This window comes from Bombus pascuorum, chromosome 13 (assembly GCF_905332965.1).
Source record: "Bombus pascuorum chromosome 13, iyBomPasc1.1, whole genome shotgun sequence".
NCBI lineage: Eukaryota > Metazoa > Arthropoda > Insecta > Hymenoptera > Apidae > Bombus > Bombus pascuorum.
In genome coordinates, this window is record NC_083500.1 from 9679455 (window position 1) to 9699270 (window position 19816).

Below are 19816 nucleotides of genomic sequence, written 5' to 3' on the forward strand. Positions count from 1 at the left end.
TCGTAAAAAGAAGGCGATCGATTCGCGTCGACTGCCATAGTTCGCAGGAGGATGCAAGCTTCCGTACAAGGGACGCAATGGATCGTAACGATCGTGCGTGGATCAGCGCCGGTGGATCCTTTCGAGCTAGGCCATCGATCACGCAGCCGATCGCACGGAAGATCGCTTCTTAAGTGATTCATTGTTTTCCACCGAGTTTACTCGTGACTTATATTATAGCTTTACACTTGTTAGTCGACCTTCCTTGTTCAACTTGGACAAATAACGCTGCATGATAGGTAACGATGGGAAGAGAACACCTACGAGGGTCGAATTACGTCATCGTTGCTGCATAGTCACGATCAACTATGCGATGAACATCTTTTGTCGTCAGGTTTTGTATATCCCACTCTTCATCTTATCTTGAAAAACTTGAATACAAAGTTGAACGACCAGATTATGTATTTAATATGTTGACAAATTTTCTTAACAACGAAAAACACGACTGAATCCAAAATCCTCGAAGAACGAAACAGACTCAATATACAGTGGCTCATAAGCAAAATATTATTTAGACATCCATAAAAAAATACACTGATCGTTGAAAATATTGGAATACAGAGTTGAATATATGTAAGATCGTCCGATTCTTAGAACCGAATTTTTACCCAGACCCAGAGTCTCTGGTAACATCAAACTAATTAACCGCCTGTACATCGATCTTCCATTAATCTCAAGCATCCTCGACTATTAAGCTCGTCGTCTGCAACCTACGCAAAGAATGGAACGCTGACCAACTAGGAAGTTATTAAAATGCCGTATTCAGCGGACAAGAAACTGTAACAGTCGAGGTGGACAGAGGCAAGAAAGGGCCTTGACAATAGCGGAACGAAGAAGACAGCAGACACGGCGAATAGAAAAACCGCAAGCTAGCAGAAATATCAGAGGTCCAGGTATACCGTTTCTTTTCGTCTTACGTATTTAAACACCGGTAACGGTATACACTTCGCGTTAGGATCCATGGACAATTCATCCGTGCCGTTTTCTTTGCTTCATCCGGACGTCGTTTGCGTAAGAATCAATTTGGCCGTGCCTAAGTCCGTTAGAAGCGTGCAAAGGTACACGCATGCTTGGCCACGTTGCCTAGCCGTTAACTTTGGATGCGCGTCGGCTTTTTCACCGCTTCCTCGATTCCCTGGCCCGATCGTGGAACGACGACGTCGAACGAGTTAATTAAAGTGCCAGCGGGAAAACGAGCGACCATGACGTGTAACACGAACACGATAAAACAGAAGTTGCATTGTGGATAAATTCCACAAGAATGTCTATAAAACTATGCGAAAGGAGAATGGCTGGAATACTGGTGAAAATTAGAAATTGATTTCTTACTTCAGAGACCGAGGTTTTGGATGAGACGCGTATTTTGAGAAGAAAAACGAAGGACTTGTTTTGTCAATGGCTTCTGGAAAATGAATACAACGTCGAGAATGAAACAAAAGTTCGAGGATAGTGTAGATGAAAATTCGCGATAGGTTCTTCTTGTTTGAAAATTATTTAAGAATACAGAATTTATTTAAGAATACAGAAATTATTTTATAATTCAGAAATTATTTAAGAATACAGATGTTGAATAAAATAACGATGAAATATGTATTTTCAGAAAGAGAACAAAGAAACCGTTTCGTCCTTGAAGATCTCTCAAGAGCTAATACGATATGACATACACTGCCACTTAAAATTGTTAGGATATCTTTTATCTTGAATAAACATCCATTATTTGATATAGATTACGAATTTAAAATTACAGACATCTTTCTTTGTCCAATTCTTCGTATTTCAGTCATCTCTCAATTTTAAAGCAAATACATTAATATTCTACGACTTTTAATTAACACATCTTGAGTATCGTTTGTTACGCGTGTTTGTTCAGCTCGTGGCTAATTTATTCGCACATTAGTCTCACCTCGAACAAAAGGATTTTTTCGCGCGAAAACCGCCGAAGCGCGGAAGAGGACCTTGAGATCTCGCTCCGAGATGATTGGACGGAATCGACGGCATCCGTCGACGATTCACCGTGACTAGAAATAGTAATGACGTCGTTAATTAACCTAAGAAGGTGTTAAGGCTGGGATCGTCGGGTGATTCGAACTCGTGGTTCGTTATAGAGGAAATTGGAAGGCCAGGTGGATGAAGGATGTGGATGACGAACGACGATTTCGAGATATTACGCGCTTGTTACGAAGGAACGAGAATATCTTGTGTCAAGGGAAGGAGATTTAACTCCTTGTTAACTCGAGCCTTGAATCTTGCTTCGGGATCGTTTTGTTTGAATCGGATTGGTGAGTCGCAGGAAGTCATCTTGAGCGAAGCATCTTTCAGAATGCGAATCTCTTCCTCCCCTTTTTCTTTTTTTCCTTTCTCTTTTTTCTATGGAAGAATTTTGATAAGACATTTTAGAATAATATTTGAAAATTATGGGGAAAATTATGATAAAAATAGTTTTGTTTATTTGTTCAATTTAGTGACACTTTGTGACTAAAACGGGATGTCTTAATGGAAAATCGAAAGAAAAATAGTATTAGTATTTTATTATTTACGCGGATTATTGAAAATTACTTTGAAGAGACTAATGTTCCTTCGATACGAGCTACAATCAGAAGAACCGCAAGAGGAGTCAAAGGTCGTCGAAGAGTAATGTGCGAATTATGTTACCTCCTTCCCTACTGGCATTTTGGACCTTGAGTCTTCTAACTGAATATACGCATTATCTCAAGATACAATCTATAAACGAGTACATGATGATTAGACGAACGAAGAAACGCAAGTTTCAGAAGCGGAATTCGAATCTACTGTTGCGGTAAAGTAGAGTTATTTGATTCAATACGATATTTGGGCCAAGCTACTATACACGTATAAAGAAGTGACCTTGTGATTTTCTAAATTTGCTTATGAATAACCTTTTTAAGCTACACGTATCCCAAAACAGAGTATTTGATCCGAAAACAGCGAAATATGCTGTATACAAAATATACATAATATTTTGTCCTCCTTTTTTATTATTATATTATATTAAAGATTAATAGTGCCTGTTAGCGCCTATTAGTGTCAAAATATACGAGTTTGATTATTCTATGCAAAGTTCGAAATTAAATTTCAGGATGTCGAAGCTCGACTGACATAAACAATTCAACTACTTCGTTTCAAAGTCTATATAAGAGATCAATGATACCTGATTTATTAGACTGTCTGCACTGCAGGCGATGGAGTATCAAAGTTACGAGGTAAAGAAACTGTCGACAGCGAAGATAGCTCAATCAGTTCGAGTAGTTTAGCCCGGTCAACGAAAGACCAGGTCTGATCTCTGTGCCAGCCAATCCTGTGACTGATTCCTCTTCTCCCTGCAATTTATTATCATTATACACCTGTCCTGTTTAGGCCTACACCTCTATTATCTCATACATCTTGTCTCCCACTATTTTCTCTCAGCCAAAGTCCGAGGATGATTCTTGCGTACTCTACACTCTACTATGTATAGTAATAAAAATATGGTACGTGCTGCAGGGTAAACGCAGTTTGTAGTTAGCGCAAGTATACATTATTTATTAACATACAGGCAACTGCTGCATACAAAGTGATCCATATCTTTCATCACTTTGAATATCTTTGTTACTTTTACAGATACGAACGTTTCCTACTTAATCTCTTTCCTATTTAATGCCAATTTGCAACGTGTCAGTTCGGTTGCAAAAACTAATCTGAAGCAAAATCTCGACTCTTCGCTAGTTAAAGAACCAATTCCAACGCAATGCTTATAATCCTTAGCGAGGGAAGATAGGTAAACTCGACTGAAAAAAGCGAAGGAAACACGAGAATCCTGAAATAAAAGATAAAAAAAACAACAGCGGCAGGATTCTCCAGACGGATACGAAGTTCGAATGGAGGATGCAACGAAGCATACCGAGGCAAGGCTGCGAGAATCAGCCAGACTGGAAAGAGCAGCAGGCGCTTTTAAAACGTTGAAGGAAGATAACGAGGGCCCGGCCAGGGCCGTACGATGGATCGATACACCGTTCGGGATAAGAATCGTTTGCGAGGAAGAAGCACGCGAGCAATCAGTGCCTTTGTGCGTGGAAAAGAATCCTGGAAAGATAAGGGGAGAGACGTTGCTCGAAAGAGTCGAAAGTGGGTCGAACGTTTTTCATCTTCGGTTGCCAGCCTGCTGGCTATTGTTGTTGCACGGTGCGCGGTTGTTGCGTATAGTTGTGGCAACAACTGCTGCTTATCCTTAATTAGAGGATAATACTCTTCCAACGATCTTACGATTCTATTGGAGTCGATCGACTCCATGGAAACGAAATTTTCGTTGAATCAATAAAGAATCTTAAGACAGTTACAACAGTTGGTTGAAAACTGGACAAAGAACGGACATCTTCCTTCGAAGGTACATACGATGAAATATTCTTTAACTTAATACCTTGTATGATAAGAAAGTTAAAGTTCGTAATTGATGTATTATTAGTGATTATGTGAATTTCTGTACAAATAGTATAGCCAAACTAATACCAATATCCAACACCGTGATGTTTCTCTGATTAACGTGGAAGTAATGACCACAGGAATCACCTTTAACGGTCGTTGAACGATGATCTATGCCACGGTGTTTTCAGATTTTCGCAAGATCGATCGATACTTGGATAACCCATAACTGCATCCATGATTAAGATTTCTTTGAAACACGTGACTGTTGGATCCGTGCAAAATCCGATGACAGTTTATCGAGTCCTGTTGACCGCTTTTACATAGAACCAACAGGTCCATCTAAGAAGAAGGAGAATCTTGACCACGTGTATCTTGTACCATTAAAATCGCGAATGTTAACGGTTTCTTCTGCACATATGCTCGCAACTACTCACCGTTAATTATACACACCATTGACACCATTCTACTATCGAGCAGATTTTCGTTCTATCCGTCATTGTCAATGTTCTGTTACATTCTGTTATCGAAATGAATACTACGATGCTTGAAGATTTGCAGCGTTTTTAAAAATAAATTCGTCGTTGAAGATTTACGAATTTTAAGAATCCGATAAGTACATTTTTGTTGATCTTCAGACTTCGATACTGTATAAGTAACTTTATGATTAAAAGGGAGTACTTTGGTGTAACGTAAATAGAAATGAAAAGATATTTCCTGTTTAATCGTAAGCGGACCTCAACGTTAAAAAATTAACAAGAAACTTCATATTATAAAACATCGAGAAAAAAGAAATAAAGAATGATTTAACGTATTCGTAAAGAATTGGAAGAATACCGGTAATTCGAGTTTAAGACAGGTTTGATCGGTTATCATAGTTATAAATGGATTTCGCGATAATGAAAAAATATTGGACAAGATGATGGGAGAGTCCGGATTTCGACGGATGTTCCTGGCAAAAACAACGACGATTCATAACGGTTCGCAGGTTCTGGTCTAAGCACGATGACCGTGGCTACGCCCGTGGTGGAAGCCTCTTACGGTGGAGTTACGGTAATCTTCGTTACTATTCCGCACCTTGGTACAACGAGTGGTTTCTTTCTGCGATCGTAAAGCTGCATCCACGCTTGCGATCAGCCCTCGCGAAACAAATTAGACTGTTGGCCTCTTCTTACACGGAGATACGCGTGCAGAAGTAAAATACAGGAAAATATTCATGTAATAAAACCTAAGAGAGCAGTTGTTTCATACAAGGGAAGTTCTGCGATTGGAAAATTCAGAAAAATTGGTAACTCGGCGAAAACGTAGTTGAAGCGCGGTTATAGACGAAGAAAATCGTGCTTCAATTTCTAGAAGCGAAGAAAGTCGTGAATCGACTATCCGAAAACGCTTGGTTCGGCAAGTGTACAAGAAGTTTAAAGCCTTCGCAACCGACGATCTTGGCTGCAGGTTTCGACGACAACCTGCCAATTTTCTTCAAGGCCAGCACGATTACTACTGCATACCGGAGGAATGGTTTCTAAGAAATCGTGGTTCCCTCGGTCGAGGATCGTTCGAATCGTGTACTCCATTCTGTGAACTAGCGATCCTGTATCGCGCGAGTCTCTTCTATCCAATTTCTTTAGAATTTCCGTGGAAATAGTTTCCGCTTCTCGTTTGCTCGTAACACGGTGTACTATATATATGTTCTTTATATTACATGGCGTAGAAATTGTTTTTGCTCGAGTTTGACCGTTCAGTCCTTACGAGTATTACGAGTCATCATAGGCCTAATGAATTAAACATGAGCATCTTTACGACCATCGAGAAATCAATTTAAATCTAAGGAAATAATTTCTGCCATGCGGTTGTATGTAACTTTGCAACGAACCGATACGGAGTGGTTGTCCAATTAAGTCACCTAATTATATCAAAGTATCGTCTGATCGGAGAGATTAATTGCTCTGCTTTCCTAATCCTTGACAAAAAGTGGACGTGAATGTGTTACTCGGATGACTAGTACTTTGGAGACAGCCATTCGGTAGCCCCTTCGTAGAAAACGGATAATCTAATCTAAGGAATAATCTGTGGCTATGAATATAATTCAGACACCAGACGATCCAGATCCTGCGCCAGGTTTTTTGATTCCAGTTACAGATATTTGAGTAAGTTCACGAATATCTTTAGGGACTGGTTCTTCTCGTTTCAAACACCGGACACGTTCGCGGCTTATGCAAGTAGAATAATAAACTCGACCTGGACACCCGTATATTTTGTATGGGGCCTCATCTCGGTCACGCTATCACTGGATTGCGTATCTATTTATAGGAAATTTTGAAGATAAGATGTTCAGCGTATAATTAACATATCGAAAAATATAAAATAAATGACGTGATACGTGTTATAATATGCATTCGGGAATGAAACAAATGCGAATAACGAACGTGGAAGAAGATTAATAAGATTCTAGATATTCTTGTAATGCCGAGCAGTTGTCGTTTGAAGGACAAAAGAGAAAGAAGAAAATGAGCTCGAAAAAGCCAAAGATATTTGAACGAAGTGAAAAAGTGCTTCTGTTGCTTCGTTACGAATATATTCATGAATCAAACAACGTTTGATGTTGGTAAATAATGTCGAGTGGATGCGATGGTCGGAAAAACACGCAAGTATAATGAAATACGGGATTGGTAGAGAGATGCATCGCAAATGAGACGGTATCGAGACAGCACGAAGACGACGTTCGAATGGTATTCGCAAGGTTAATTACGCGGAAAGCGACCGAGAGATTTATTAACTGTGCTTGATTATTCCGCGAAGTTGCCTTTCCAGCTGTTACGCCGCTCCACGGACGGATATTACGCGACCAAGTTACGAATAATTGCAACGATTATCTTCAGGGAGGAGCGTGGCAAAAGGAGAAGCTGCGACTTAACGGAAAACGGTGAGATCTAACCGGAAGAGCCGGCTCCTAATAAACATAGCATTCCGCGTGTACCAATTATGACACGCTGGTAATAGCATCTTGGAATTTCTGTTTCCTTCTCAGAAATTTCATACGTTTAGGTGGAAAAAGTAGAAAAGCAGAGATTGTACTTAAAGCGATATTACGTGTACAGTAAAGATGTTCGTGCATTTTCAGGAAAATTTACGTCAAATCTTTGGAAATTTCATATAATATTTAAACAAACTCGAGCTGTAGAAAATGAAAGTTGTATTTAAAATATAATATTATTCGTGTACTACAGCTGCAGATTATTTGCAGACTATATGCGTAATACGTCAACATTATGTACATAATTTGACACGGTGTTGTAACAATGACCATCTAAGATCCTTCTAACGAGATTATTTAAGCTGAAATCACAGTATGTTTTGAATAAAATATTAAATAAAAATGAGTAATCTGGCAATCTCAACGACAAAATCAGCAATTATCCGCTTGTATCGTCGGAAATATGTACGATTAATGAGGGTAAAATGATGTTTCATAGTGAATTCATTATCAACAGACCATAGTAAAGGGCTTGATAAAGGATAATAAAATGGAAATTCCATTTTTATCTTAGAATTTGAAATTTATGTGGAAGTTCGATAAAGAAAATTGGAGAATGAAAATCTACCCTTGCGGTTTTAGAAGAGGTATTTGCAATTTCCAGTCCCGCCAACACGTATGATCAAACCATTGTTTAACGTCTTCAGGCGGAACGACACGCATACTTGTATGCTTTGTGTGTTCAGAAAAATATATTCTCCGTTTCTATTGCTGCAACGATAAAGTTGCAAGACTCGAGAAGTTGTTGCTGGACAACAGCATTGAAGAACGATTACCCGTTTCGAATAACTCAAAGATAAAAGGGAAAAAAAGATAAATGAAATTCTTTTAAATTAGAAAGAATAATATGCTCGAGAACGAAGTTTACGATCATCGAATTGAACAAGTATACCAAAGTCTGTTAATCGGTGAACATAACGTTGCTAGAGTTTCCGGTTGTTAGCGGGATCACGTTGCGGAGGATGCAGACGCGAGTCGCGTGCAATATGACAGTTATAACGCGAAAAGGAAGCCAATGGAAACGATTTTTACGAGTCTAACGGAATTTCCTCGCTAACTGCTCAAGAATGTGTCTACTGCTTTTTATTTTTACCCAACTATCGCCACACATCACTGGCGTATGATTTCTTTTAAAGAAGATAGGAATCTTTGAAAAGTAATATAATTCGAAAATTGTTCGATTCGTAGTACGTATACGAAATATTTCAAAATTTATAACTTTCTGTATATAAGGTATTTCAAGGAAAATACACTTGGAAATTTTCCCAAAAAGAACTCCATTAGCAGGTGACCAGCGGCGCGCGATATGCAAATTGCTCGCCTACTGGGCGCATCCTCTCCTAATTTCTTGGCAGGCGTTCAAAATACCGTGGTTTCGTAATGCCGGAGACCGCAACGAGACGGTTCGCCGATTATGCAGATTCGCGCCTTACTGAATTTCGGCTCGTTAACCCGTTTCCTTCGCAATTATGCTCGTTGGTAAATTCAAAATCGCATTCGAAACTGCGCAGTGAAGAAACGATTAGTTTCAAGTTTGAAAGAATTTTTGACACACAATTCGTGGTAATTAAACTGGAGATGTCTACATTGTTATTTATGAGAAATTTGAAACTAAGAATGCGTACTAATTTCAAATAATTTAGCGAATGCAACAACCCGAAATACATATTTCGAAATAGAAAATATGAAAAACTTTTTAATAATTCGAGATTGCGAAAACGTTATGTGAATCATAATCGTTCGTATACGAATAAAGGTATCTCAGTTATATAATATGTATTATGCTTGTGGGTATTTAGGTAATAACGTAAATGCGAATTGCAATTGCATGGGATAAATTGTGACATTAGAGGGGAATCTTTTCAAAAGAAATTACGCATTACAAAATGTTGGAAAATATTTAGGCGAGCGAGATATCCAAAAGCTGACTCGGTGGGACGCACAGTTATGCAACAGCTCTGCGACTTCCGTGCTTGAGATTTTAATGCACCGCGATGAACATGAGCGGAATAACATATCGGTAACGTAATCAATCGTCGGCTGTACAACTTCCTGTCACCGCGATGAATTCACTTTATTCCCCCGGCTAGCCTGACACGATTAAACTCATAAAATTACTAACCTATAACTTATCAGCACCAATATATCGTTCTACTTAATAACGTCAAGTTTGGTAACGAAGAAACAGGAATACAAATCAAGTTGTAAAAGAATATTTTGAAAATCACGAGTCAACTGATTATCCTACTTGATAAAATTGTAAAATTCTGTAATAATCTATAGTCTGTAATTTGTAATTTGTCGATTCATTCAGACATTTTTCTGACGAGTGCTACGTATTTCGGAAATTTTTGAAACTCCAACTATTTGAAACACCTTGCACGTATAAATAAATTTCAAAGGCTAAAGTACCAGGAAAAGTATGTAAAGAACGCGTTTCTCGTTCCCTTGTCACGCAACGTACCTTTATTCCAACGAAAGAGGGAAAGAAGACGAGAGAAGAGCTCGGTACCGGAAACCGCATGATTCGCGTGTCGTTTGCAAATTGCCACTCCGTACACGCCTTTGTTTCACCTCGCGAGACCTCTAGGATGACTCAGATGTCGGAGAGGAAATGAAGTTGAGAGAAAGAGAAGGAAAGGAAGAGAAAGAAAGGGAAATCGAAGGGAGAACACGTGGTCGAGCGGTTTTTCTGCACGCTCATCCTGAGATTTACCTACGATGTGCTGTACGTGCAGGAAAGCAAGCCCTAAGGTCAAGTACCCTCTACTTCCGGCGTGACTTACACACCGAGCGCACGTGTCTCCGATTTAACATACGAACGACTCTCTCTTTCTCTCACACACACACACACAGAGAAGAGGATTTTTGCATGTCTTTTTATTTGCCTCACAATTACATCTCGGCGTTCGTTTGAGAATTTTTATGAGATTTTTCCATTGGTGCTAGTCGATAACTATCCATCAGGTTGGTAAACAGTGTGAAAGAATACACGGCAAGCAACACTCGATATACAATGGCTCAGGAAAATATTTGAAGATTCGTAAACAATTATTTTATGAATATATGTATATTGTACACGTTATATGAAAGATTGTGAAATTTTATTAGGATTTCGATGAGATACGAGTATCGTGACTACACTGATAAAATTTTACCGTGCAGTCTGGATCTTTATCTTGTATGAAAAAATGAAGCTTCGACATCAGCTTTTAATAATCATCCATGTAATATACATATAGGAATTTTCCCTGAAAATGGTATAGTTACATAAAGAAATTCAAATAAAGAAATTTGTGTACGATACGTTTCTATAACACAGAGATAAATTTTTCTCTAGTAGATGGTTCTTTGATAATCTAGAATTACGACACTTTGTATGAGATCAAGAGGCGTTGTAATATTTAGGTTCCAGGTACGTGAGACACTGTATATGATCTTATCCAACAATGATCGAACGTGAAAAGCAGATGCTTTGCGCGACGCGTTTCAATTAACGAAACAAGGAGGACGGTGATTAAGGAAGAAGTGATTAGCTCGGTCGCAGGGACATTTAAGGTTGACAACCCTTTCCCAGGCGCGCAATCGCGGTATCGTTCTCTTCGAAGATTATACAAACGTTTCCCGCCGGCAAACACAGCCAATTAGTCGCACGCGAAAATCCACCGTTGCTCTCGTAACACTCGGTTAGCTGAGTCAATAATAGTCACTATGTATATAGAGTGATCAGAAAGTCGAAGGAAGTATCGAAGAACGATCAAAAAAGCCGGTAAACGCGAGATTCCGAGAGGTCGTCGACCGAAAACCATCTTTGCTTCGCGCTTCCAAGTTATTTCTTTTTAGTTTTTCATCGTTGCTCCCCTGTGGCGGATCTAAGGCAAAGGACAATGGAAAAACGAGAGGATTCTGCACGCTCGGTTCATCGATTCTTTCCAGGAACGAAGAGATTCTTATTAAATTGCTGGCTCACGACTCGAGCCACTGTTCCGAGAAATATGCTCGTCGCTGCCCTTTTTTTCAACACGTTTTGAAGAAAGGAAAGAGGAAATCAGAGAGTCACTATTCGATATTGAACGTTTCGAAGAACGGAGGAGTTGAAATGGCGAATGACGCAAGTGTCAAGCACGAGGATTTTTCTGCGAAGAGAGAATGTGTATCTGCTAATTTTGACGCTTCATCGTTTGTCACTTGATCGATTTTCATAGGTGCTTGTTAGTTTTTCTAGATTTAGAGAATAAAAAATGAAATTTAATATATTTTATAATTTAACAGATAATTTAACGTGAATAAATAATAGAATTCTTATCGTAAATTCTATTTTTTAATACTGGTAACTTGTACAATTTTACTGGTATCTACATATTTATTATTACAATCGTGCAATCGTGCAAGACTGGGATCGTCTATTATTGAAAATAATTACGTTTTATCTTCTACCTTCTATCATTTCTTAGGCATAACTTGGCCCAGTAGCATGAAACACCCTGTAGAAAGCGTCGGGGAAAAATCTTCAACACAATTCCTTGACTTACTTAGTTATTTACTACTGTAATAGAGTTCTCGCGTGGACTCGCTATCTTTACGCTTACGTAACTTTGAATAGTACGCAAGTACACCGAACACAGTTAGGCTCCTATAATACTGATATCGAAAGCTAGAATCTTTGCAAAAGAGAAGTATAGGAAACGGATTTATGAAAATCTCAGAGTTCCTCGAGCAAATTGATGCCATTAAGTCTAATAGAATTTCATTAAATCGCCGATCTCTAATGGAAAAATTGGTCTCCTTATCTGGCATTTACCGGTCGCGTTTCCTTTCGATACACGTCGTAGCTTGATCCTTTTATTGCTCGTCGATCAAGTCTGTTCACAGAGAGACGTTTCCTTTGGCGGATGCAACGAGTATTAAGAATTAAATTAGCCAAGATCTCATTGACTCTTCGGGTAAGAAAAAGATGCCGCGATGAGTCAAGTTCACGACTCTCTCATCATTGTTTCCCCATCGTCAAGACGATAATGCTAAACCAAAGATGATCATTGTCATTTCGTTCGCCTGACTCCACGACGGTAATTCTCTAAACGACGATGCCGTTAATCACTCGCGGATTAATCGAGGGATACTCTCGGTTTAAAGAGGGGAATTTATTTTTAAACGAGTTATTTCAATAACCAGCGTCATCGTGTTTTATAATAACGATACTTTTAAGATGTCGCGTAGTTTTTTCGCTTTTCACGCGTACAAATTCAGGGAAACGTGAATGTTATCCGTCTATGGAAAATTTCAAAGGCTTAAAAGTGTTTAGTTGTTAAAATGTGTTTATGCTCTTATCTTTTATGCATATGACTACCGGATGATTCAAGAACGTGGTTCATTCTAATTTATATTTTGTGATAATTAGATTCCAGATACTTGTTCATATCCACGCTTTGAACAAGTACTTTATTTCAGATATTTTATATGCATATGTTCGTGTATTTCGTAATATGTTCTGGATACCCTTATATTTGTAAATTTTAACGAAGATCTATAGTCTAATGATAACTCTTTTTCGCATTAATGGAATAATGATTGTATAGCTTGCGAAACTGGCATGGCTGTTCGTTTAACAATTAGCTAAGTATAAAAGAGTTACTTCAGGGTGAACGCACTTAGACCTGTGTCTGATAGCAGGTTATAGAATAAGTTGTTGATAAATTGCGAGATTTTCTTGGGCGAAGAAAGAAACGGTACGCTTTCCTCCTTTTCACGGCAAATCCCGTAAAAAACGGTGAATGAACTCTGTTTGCTACATCTGTAATAATATCACGATGATATATAAAATGCGATATCGATCCTCCTAGATTATCAAGCAAATACTAATCACTGTTAATCTTTAAAAAATACAGTGCAAATTTTGATAACTTCCTCGTATCTTAACTTCTCAGATTTACTTCCTATTATGAATATAAATGTAATGATTATGAGCAGGGATATTGATATATATACATCGATACCTAATTAAACAACTACAAAAGCCACCTAATTAATACGCATTTGATTATTACGCGAGTATCGTTGCCTAAACGAGAACAGTAAACAATGTACATGCATAAGAAAAAGGAAACTTGGAAGGATTATATAGCTCAGTTTTTGTCACACTATAATAACGATCGTTCAAGGAATGGGTGACTGTTGTTTTTAACCTGAATACGAGTCGAAAATTCATAAGAACTGGAGGTTATTAAACTCGAAGCTAGCGGCTCGCTGACCGAACAAACGTGGACCGAATTACCAATAACAAATTATCGTGCCAGACTCGTGGTATCAGACAGTCAGTGACCGAGTAGGAAGAGATCCTAATCGGACGATGTGACGCTCCGATTGAACACGACTTGTTGCCGATGATAAAAGTGCGAACTGTTTGTAATTGATCGGCCAACAGCACCGTTATATCATTCATACCTAACTGCGATTTACAGTTAAACATAGCAGAGAATTCTTTATGGAAAGTTGGCTAAAAGATTGACCGAGAAGAACCACATTGGAAATATGTAAGAACCAAAGTATCTGTCTTTACACGGAACTACCGATTTCTGAGAAACTACCAGTCTTCTAGCGTTTATTTCTACTAGTATTTAATTTTACTGGTACATGCTTTTGGAAATTGCAAAATTATCAAATTCGAGTCGATGTTACGGCGCTCCACTTCTGACTAATTTGAAACCATTTTCGTTCCTTTCACTGGCACAGCGCGCGTTAAAAAGTAGACCAAGAATTATCCAAATGTAGTGACTAAGTATCTACCAATAACAAGCGAAATACCAATGCTTTTGCAATTTTTCAGCAACCGCTGCGATAGCAAGCACCGTGCAGATCGAGTGTGCGAGCGAGTCGATAATCGTCCACATTTCGACGGAGGGTAACACGGATTTCCATGGTTTGGTGTATCCGCGGGGGTTGTCGAAGAACAGCTCTTGCTTGCAAGAGTACAGAAGCCAACGCACCCCTATAACCTACAATCTGCCCCTCAGGTCTTGCAACACCATGCCCACCGAGCTGGTAAGTCAGCAAAATTAATACAGAAATTAATTCACAGCATCATTAAAGCAATTAAGTTCCTCCTCGATACAATTTTTCCATGTTAGAAGATTGTAAGTCAAATAAGCAATTATCATTTCTTAGGGGATTAACTAAAACAAAACTGTTTGAACTCATGAATGAATGGAATAATGGACCAATTACGTTCCTTTTTTAAACGATTTTTCAATGTTACAAGATTGTAAGTTAAATAAGCAATTATCATTTCTCGGAGGAATAAATAAAACGAAAATGTTTAAACTAATGAATTAATAGAATAATGGACCAATTAAGTTCCTTTTTGAAACAACTTTCCCATGTTAAAAGATTGTAAGTTAAATGAGCAATTGCCATCTCTCGAGAATAATTCAAACAAAATGATTGAAGAATGCGGTGCTCCACCATAGTATCCCGTAACCGACAAAAAGCCTATGTCAAATCATCGTTACAGTGTTCCGTGCATCGAATTATGTTCTTTTCTCGTCCCAGTCAAAAACTCCGATGAGTTGACTAATCGTGATACGCGAAAGAACGCGACGCAAGTCTCTGGACGTGAAAGAAGATTACGTAAGAGATCAGAGCAAAAGAAGTGGAATATGTCTACGGTATCCGAGCACGAGGAAGCTCGATCAACGATCACGATCGCTCATGCGACTCGACGTCCACGTACACTGTGCACCGGGTGAAAAAAAACTGCGGAGGCGTGAATGTACGCGTGACTACCCGACAAGAAGAGGAGCTTTGAGGCGAGAGAAGAGCTTTAGCTAAAGGGGTTCGCACATGATCAATAATATTGACACCATATCGTAAATATAGATTCGCAATAATATCATCGATCCGATATTCCCAATTATTTTAGAATCAGTTGAAACACTTGTCCGCGGCTTAAAGACCGCGCAAACAGTAGTACTTTTCCAATTATTTAAAAATTAATTGCAATACGTTTCGATAGCTTTTAAAAGCGATAAAACTTTCACTTGTTGAGGGAAAATTAATGGTTACCCTGTGCTACCTCGTCACTGGCAAAAGTTTAGAAGTTGAAGCACAATGCTTTGTAAATATCCGCATTTATTAATTAAAAATATTATACTTCGATCGCATACGACCAATACTATCGTCGATATCCCCACCACTTAACGTTATTGACGCTTGAATGGCGAAATATCCAAATTTTTATTAATATTCAACTCCAATCCTTCGATGTGATCCACATACGATCAGCTGTCGATACTTTGCGACATTTGCAATATTATTGATCGTGTGAAGAAGTGAACTTGAGAAGAATCGCGGCGTGTGGAAGGTGAATGGCGGAAAAAAGAAAAAAAGAAGGGAAGAAGGGAAATACAGAGTGGTAGAGGAGGGCTGGTTCGTGTAACGAGGGAATCGTGTGTCGAGGCGAGAGATCGCTTCCTCGCTATACCATAACTGGACCGTTATGTGACCGGACTTACGGCCTTCTTCTTACGAGCGTTGCAAGAGATACGTAGTATGCCAGCAGCAGACTAACGCTGTTACGCCTCATGTCAGCGATATACCGTGCGCATGCAAACGCGTGCTCTTGGTGTCCTTAACGGAACACTGGCTCCTTCCACCATTTGCCGATAATGAACTGGCCGATCACGATTTTCAATCCAACCAGAAGATGTAAGACGCAAGATACATCTACCCACTCGCTGATTCCGACTTTTTTCGGGGTTTTTAACCGATAATTCTTTGGTTTGGTCCTCGAGCCTTCGAATTCTTAAATCCCAATCTCATTCTTGTCTTGATAAGTAAAGGAATTTCTAATGGATCAAGGGAAACTTAAATATGAAATTGAAACAAAAAATCATGTATGTAAATTAGTAACGGTTTTACCGTAATTTCCTGAAGCCAAAGGAATTTTTAAACGATAGAAAAACAACAAATAATTGTATAGAGTGCAGCTGAGTTAACCCTAAGAGGAGCAAATTTCTCATTATCAGATATTATATAAAGGGATTTTTGTAAAGAACGCATAATGCACTAAAATGTGAGATGAATCTTATCAAAAAGAAACACGTTTATAACATATACTCGACCAAACTATTTTGAACAATTTCACTCTCCAGTATGCTACATATACATCATACATTTGGTTTCTGATTGGTCTGGTATGTTTAGCTTCATCAGTTAAAAGAAATTTGTTAAATATTCAGCGCAAGCTGGTATGAGAAAATCAGAATGTAGTTGAACGCGGAAAGAGACACGCTATAATTATCTCTTCCGTGTTCACCATTCCTGGGCGTTGCCCTGTCCAGAGACAATGGGTTCCATGCAAAATCGAGGAAAAGAAATTGACCGGTGCTCGATCGATTTACGAAATGCTTGATTCCTTAGGTTTTGCGAGCGTTGTGGTTCACCACGATACGAATCTACAATACTATTCGAGGGATATAAAATATTCATCGAACAGTGAAAAACCTCTCGCTCCTCGGTGCGGTCTAACATTTCACGGAACACTTGAGGCGTACTAATCGAATGTATTTACGAGATGTGATCGTAGCAAATGGCAGAACTAGTCTTTCCTTATCTGTACTCATCTTGAATCCTTTTGACTTTACCGTCGCTATTTATGCAGAGAATGATGCAAAAACTAATCCTAGTTCTTGGAAGAATTCTATGATGAGTATATAACGATAATAGTACGAAACATTTATTTACTTTTAATTTTGCTGTGTGTTTGACATCGTATGTTTTTAATTCAGGAAGGCTGAAATAGCTTTGTGAGTCATTTGAATCGCTGTCCATCCAGTTCATTTAATAAATCTGTTCGATTCAACGAAAACGTAAAAGAAATGTTGAAACATATTAATTATACTTTGATAAAACAAGACTAAAATTGAAACACAGAAGAATTCTACACCAAGCTTAAACCTATGTACCCAGCATCATGGATCATCGGATAATAATTGCGAGGATTCTCGAGCGAATATAGCTTGGCATATTGATGATGAAAGCGCTTGGCGAAGATCGTAATCACGATCGATCTTTCGCATTTTTGGCCAAGAAAACTCTCGACACCTGCTGATTAGTTTTGATTTATAAAGCCAGAGTCTGGATAATTCAGTCTCTAAGAAAAACCTCTTTGATGAAAGAATCAGGGAGATTGGGCCGAATCGTATCTTACTAGATAAACATTTTCTAAACAAGAGTTCAGTGAAATAGACTGCCGTTCAAAAGTACTTGGACACCTAACGCAATTAGATTAAAAAATTGATATTTTTATTTTCCCTTTACGTCATAATAAAAAAAGACGTTTTTTTATTCCCAATTATTTTGTATCTTGCCATAATCGGGATTAAAAAATTTGTTAAATCGCAAGCTGAAAATTAGGTGAATTCACGTATACTTGACAATTTTTCAAACTTGGCTTCCTCAAAGATATAGGACCTCCAGTAAAATTTTGTTATTCCATATTTTCTTTGGTGTCGTAGTATAGAATCTCTCTGACTTCGCCTGCAGGATGAGCTCAGAACAACAAAGAGAACGACCTTTATTTAATTGCAATAATTTGGAAGAATCGAAATACTTGCAGACGATAGTGTACCTAAAGGTTATTCTAAAAGCAGGTACGCTTGATTAAAGAGGACAAAGGTTCCGGTTAATAGTAATGTCTGTGCGGTGCACGAGGGTCTGCATAATTTAAGGGCCAGGATGCCGAAGGGAACAATTTGTCTCGTAAGAAGAATACGGTACGATCACCAAGAGCATCGAAGAAGGTAAAACAGAGAGTCTTTGACCTCTCTGCTGATTCCTGGTGATCGTTGTGGGCGTTAAAGGGACTGTGGGCAGTTTCTTGGCATCCTGGACGATAGCGATCCTCGTTTGCTCGCTTCCATGGATCGTAAAATAAACAGTTTTACGATATGCCGGTGCTTTTGCAAACTATTACGACCAACCATCGATATCCTACCTACTCCGCCGCTTAAAAGTATCCGAATACTTGCTTATTTTTAATAAAATATAATTTAGTTACAAAATTGTAGGTAGAAAGATTCAAGGGGATTTTATCGTTTATTAGCTTATATTATGGCACGATAAAATTTATTTTTAAATATTGATATGCAATAAAAATATTGGTAACTTTGTAAATGTCAGGCATTATAGAGCTTCATTATTTAAGAAATTCATTATCGTCAGCACGATTTTATCCGAGGAAGTTGTCGTTAATATGTATTTTCTCAAAGTATGAAAATATTACGAATTACTATTGATATATATACATTCTAATTTGAAAGTACTAGAATTTCAGTTACCTTTGATTTTCGAGCAAAGGTATATAATACTTTTAACATCAAGGTGTGCTTAATGGAGTTCATAAAGATAAATATATTATTCCTTTTTCATTACGTTACATAATGGAGTGGACCAACACACAAAGAAAGATTCTTAATTGGAAGCGATTGCGTAAGCAACGAATTCGTTGGCCCAGCTTGACCATATTAGGTCGCTGTTTCGTTCCGTACCATTTCAATACTGCGTCCCGTTATCTTGCAAACACTTTGTTCCTGTAAAACCAACCTGTACATTTCCCTCTATAAGTTATTGGAAGTTTGGTACACTTAGGATAAGCATAAATGGATATGGAATTATAAAATGAACTTAACGCTTATCAATCGCACGTATCATAAGAAAAGTTAAACTATACTACGTTCTTAAAACGCCCATTGCGAACATAATTTATAGGAGTTTCTATTTAAAAGTTGCCAAGTGTCCCGTGACTTATGGACGACAGTTAGAGGATTAACATTCCATTTTCTATTCACGTGAAATTTCGCAAATGACCAAAGTATAGTGTATGAAAAAGTTACTTGTTTTATTCCATTCAAATATTTGTTTCTGCCAACTCGGAGTCAAATTACGGAGAAGTATCAGAAAAGCTAATTTGCCTGGCCAATTTTAAGTAAAATCAAGAGGAATAGAGCGGCCAGAATCTTGCACTAGTCAATGTAACCGCGAGCGTTTCGTAAACCGATCCGTGGCAGGCTAAAACCGGCATCGGATGTTCGCATAAGCATGCAAATAACACCGTTGCCAGCTTGCGTTACTCATTAATGGCATCATATCTCTATTTGCACCGGCTTCCCTATTCCATTTATACATCTTACCGGAGCACGTACGACATTCTACAACCTCGCGGCTGAACAGGGCAACTAAATTATTCTTTTACTGAATCAACCATCGTGAGAGAATTCATCAAGAAAAATCGGTATTCCACTGTAAGAACATTTACCGTAATTCAGAAGATTCTAT

The 19816-nt window shown here is 38.3% G+C and overlaps 1 protein-coding gene across 1 annotated transcript in view; it reads left to right on the forward strand.

Moving 5' to 3' along the window:
- The window catches only part of LOC132913833 (cuticlin-3), a 69034-nt gene that overhangs the window by 20489 nt on the left and 28729 nt on the right, over positions 1-19816 (forward strand). Inside the window, exon 4 of the mRNA XM_060972451.1 lies at positions 14310-14524. Coding sequence (XP_060828434.1) covers positions 14310-14524 — 215 coding nt within the window. The remainder of the gene's footprint in view (positions 1-14309; positions 14525-19816) is intronic.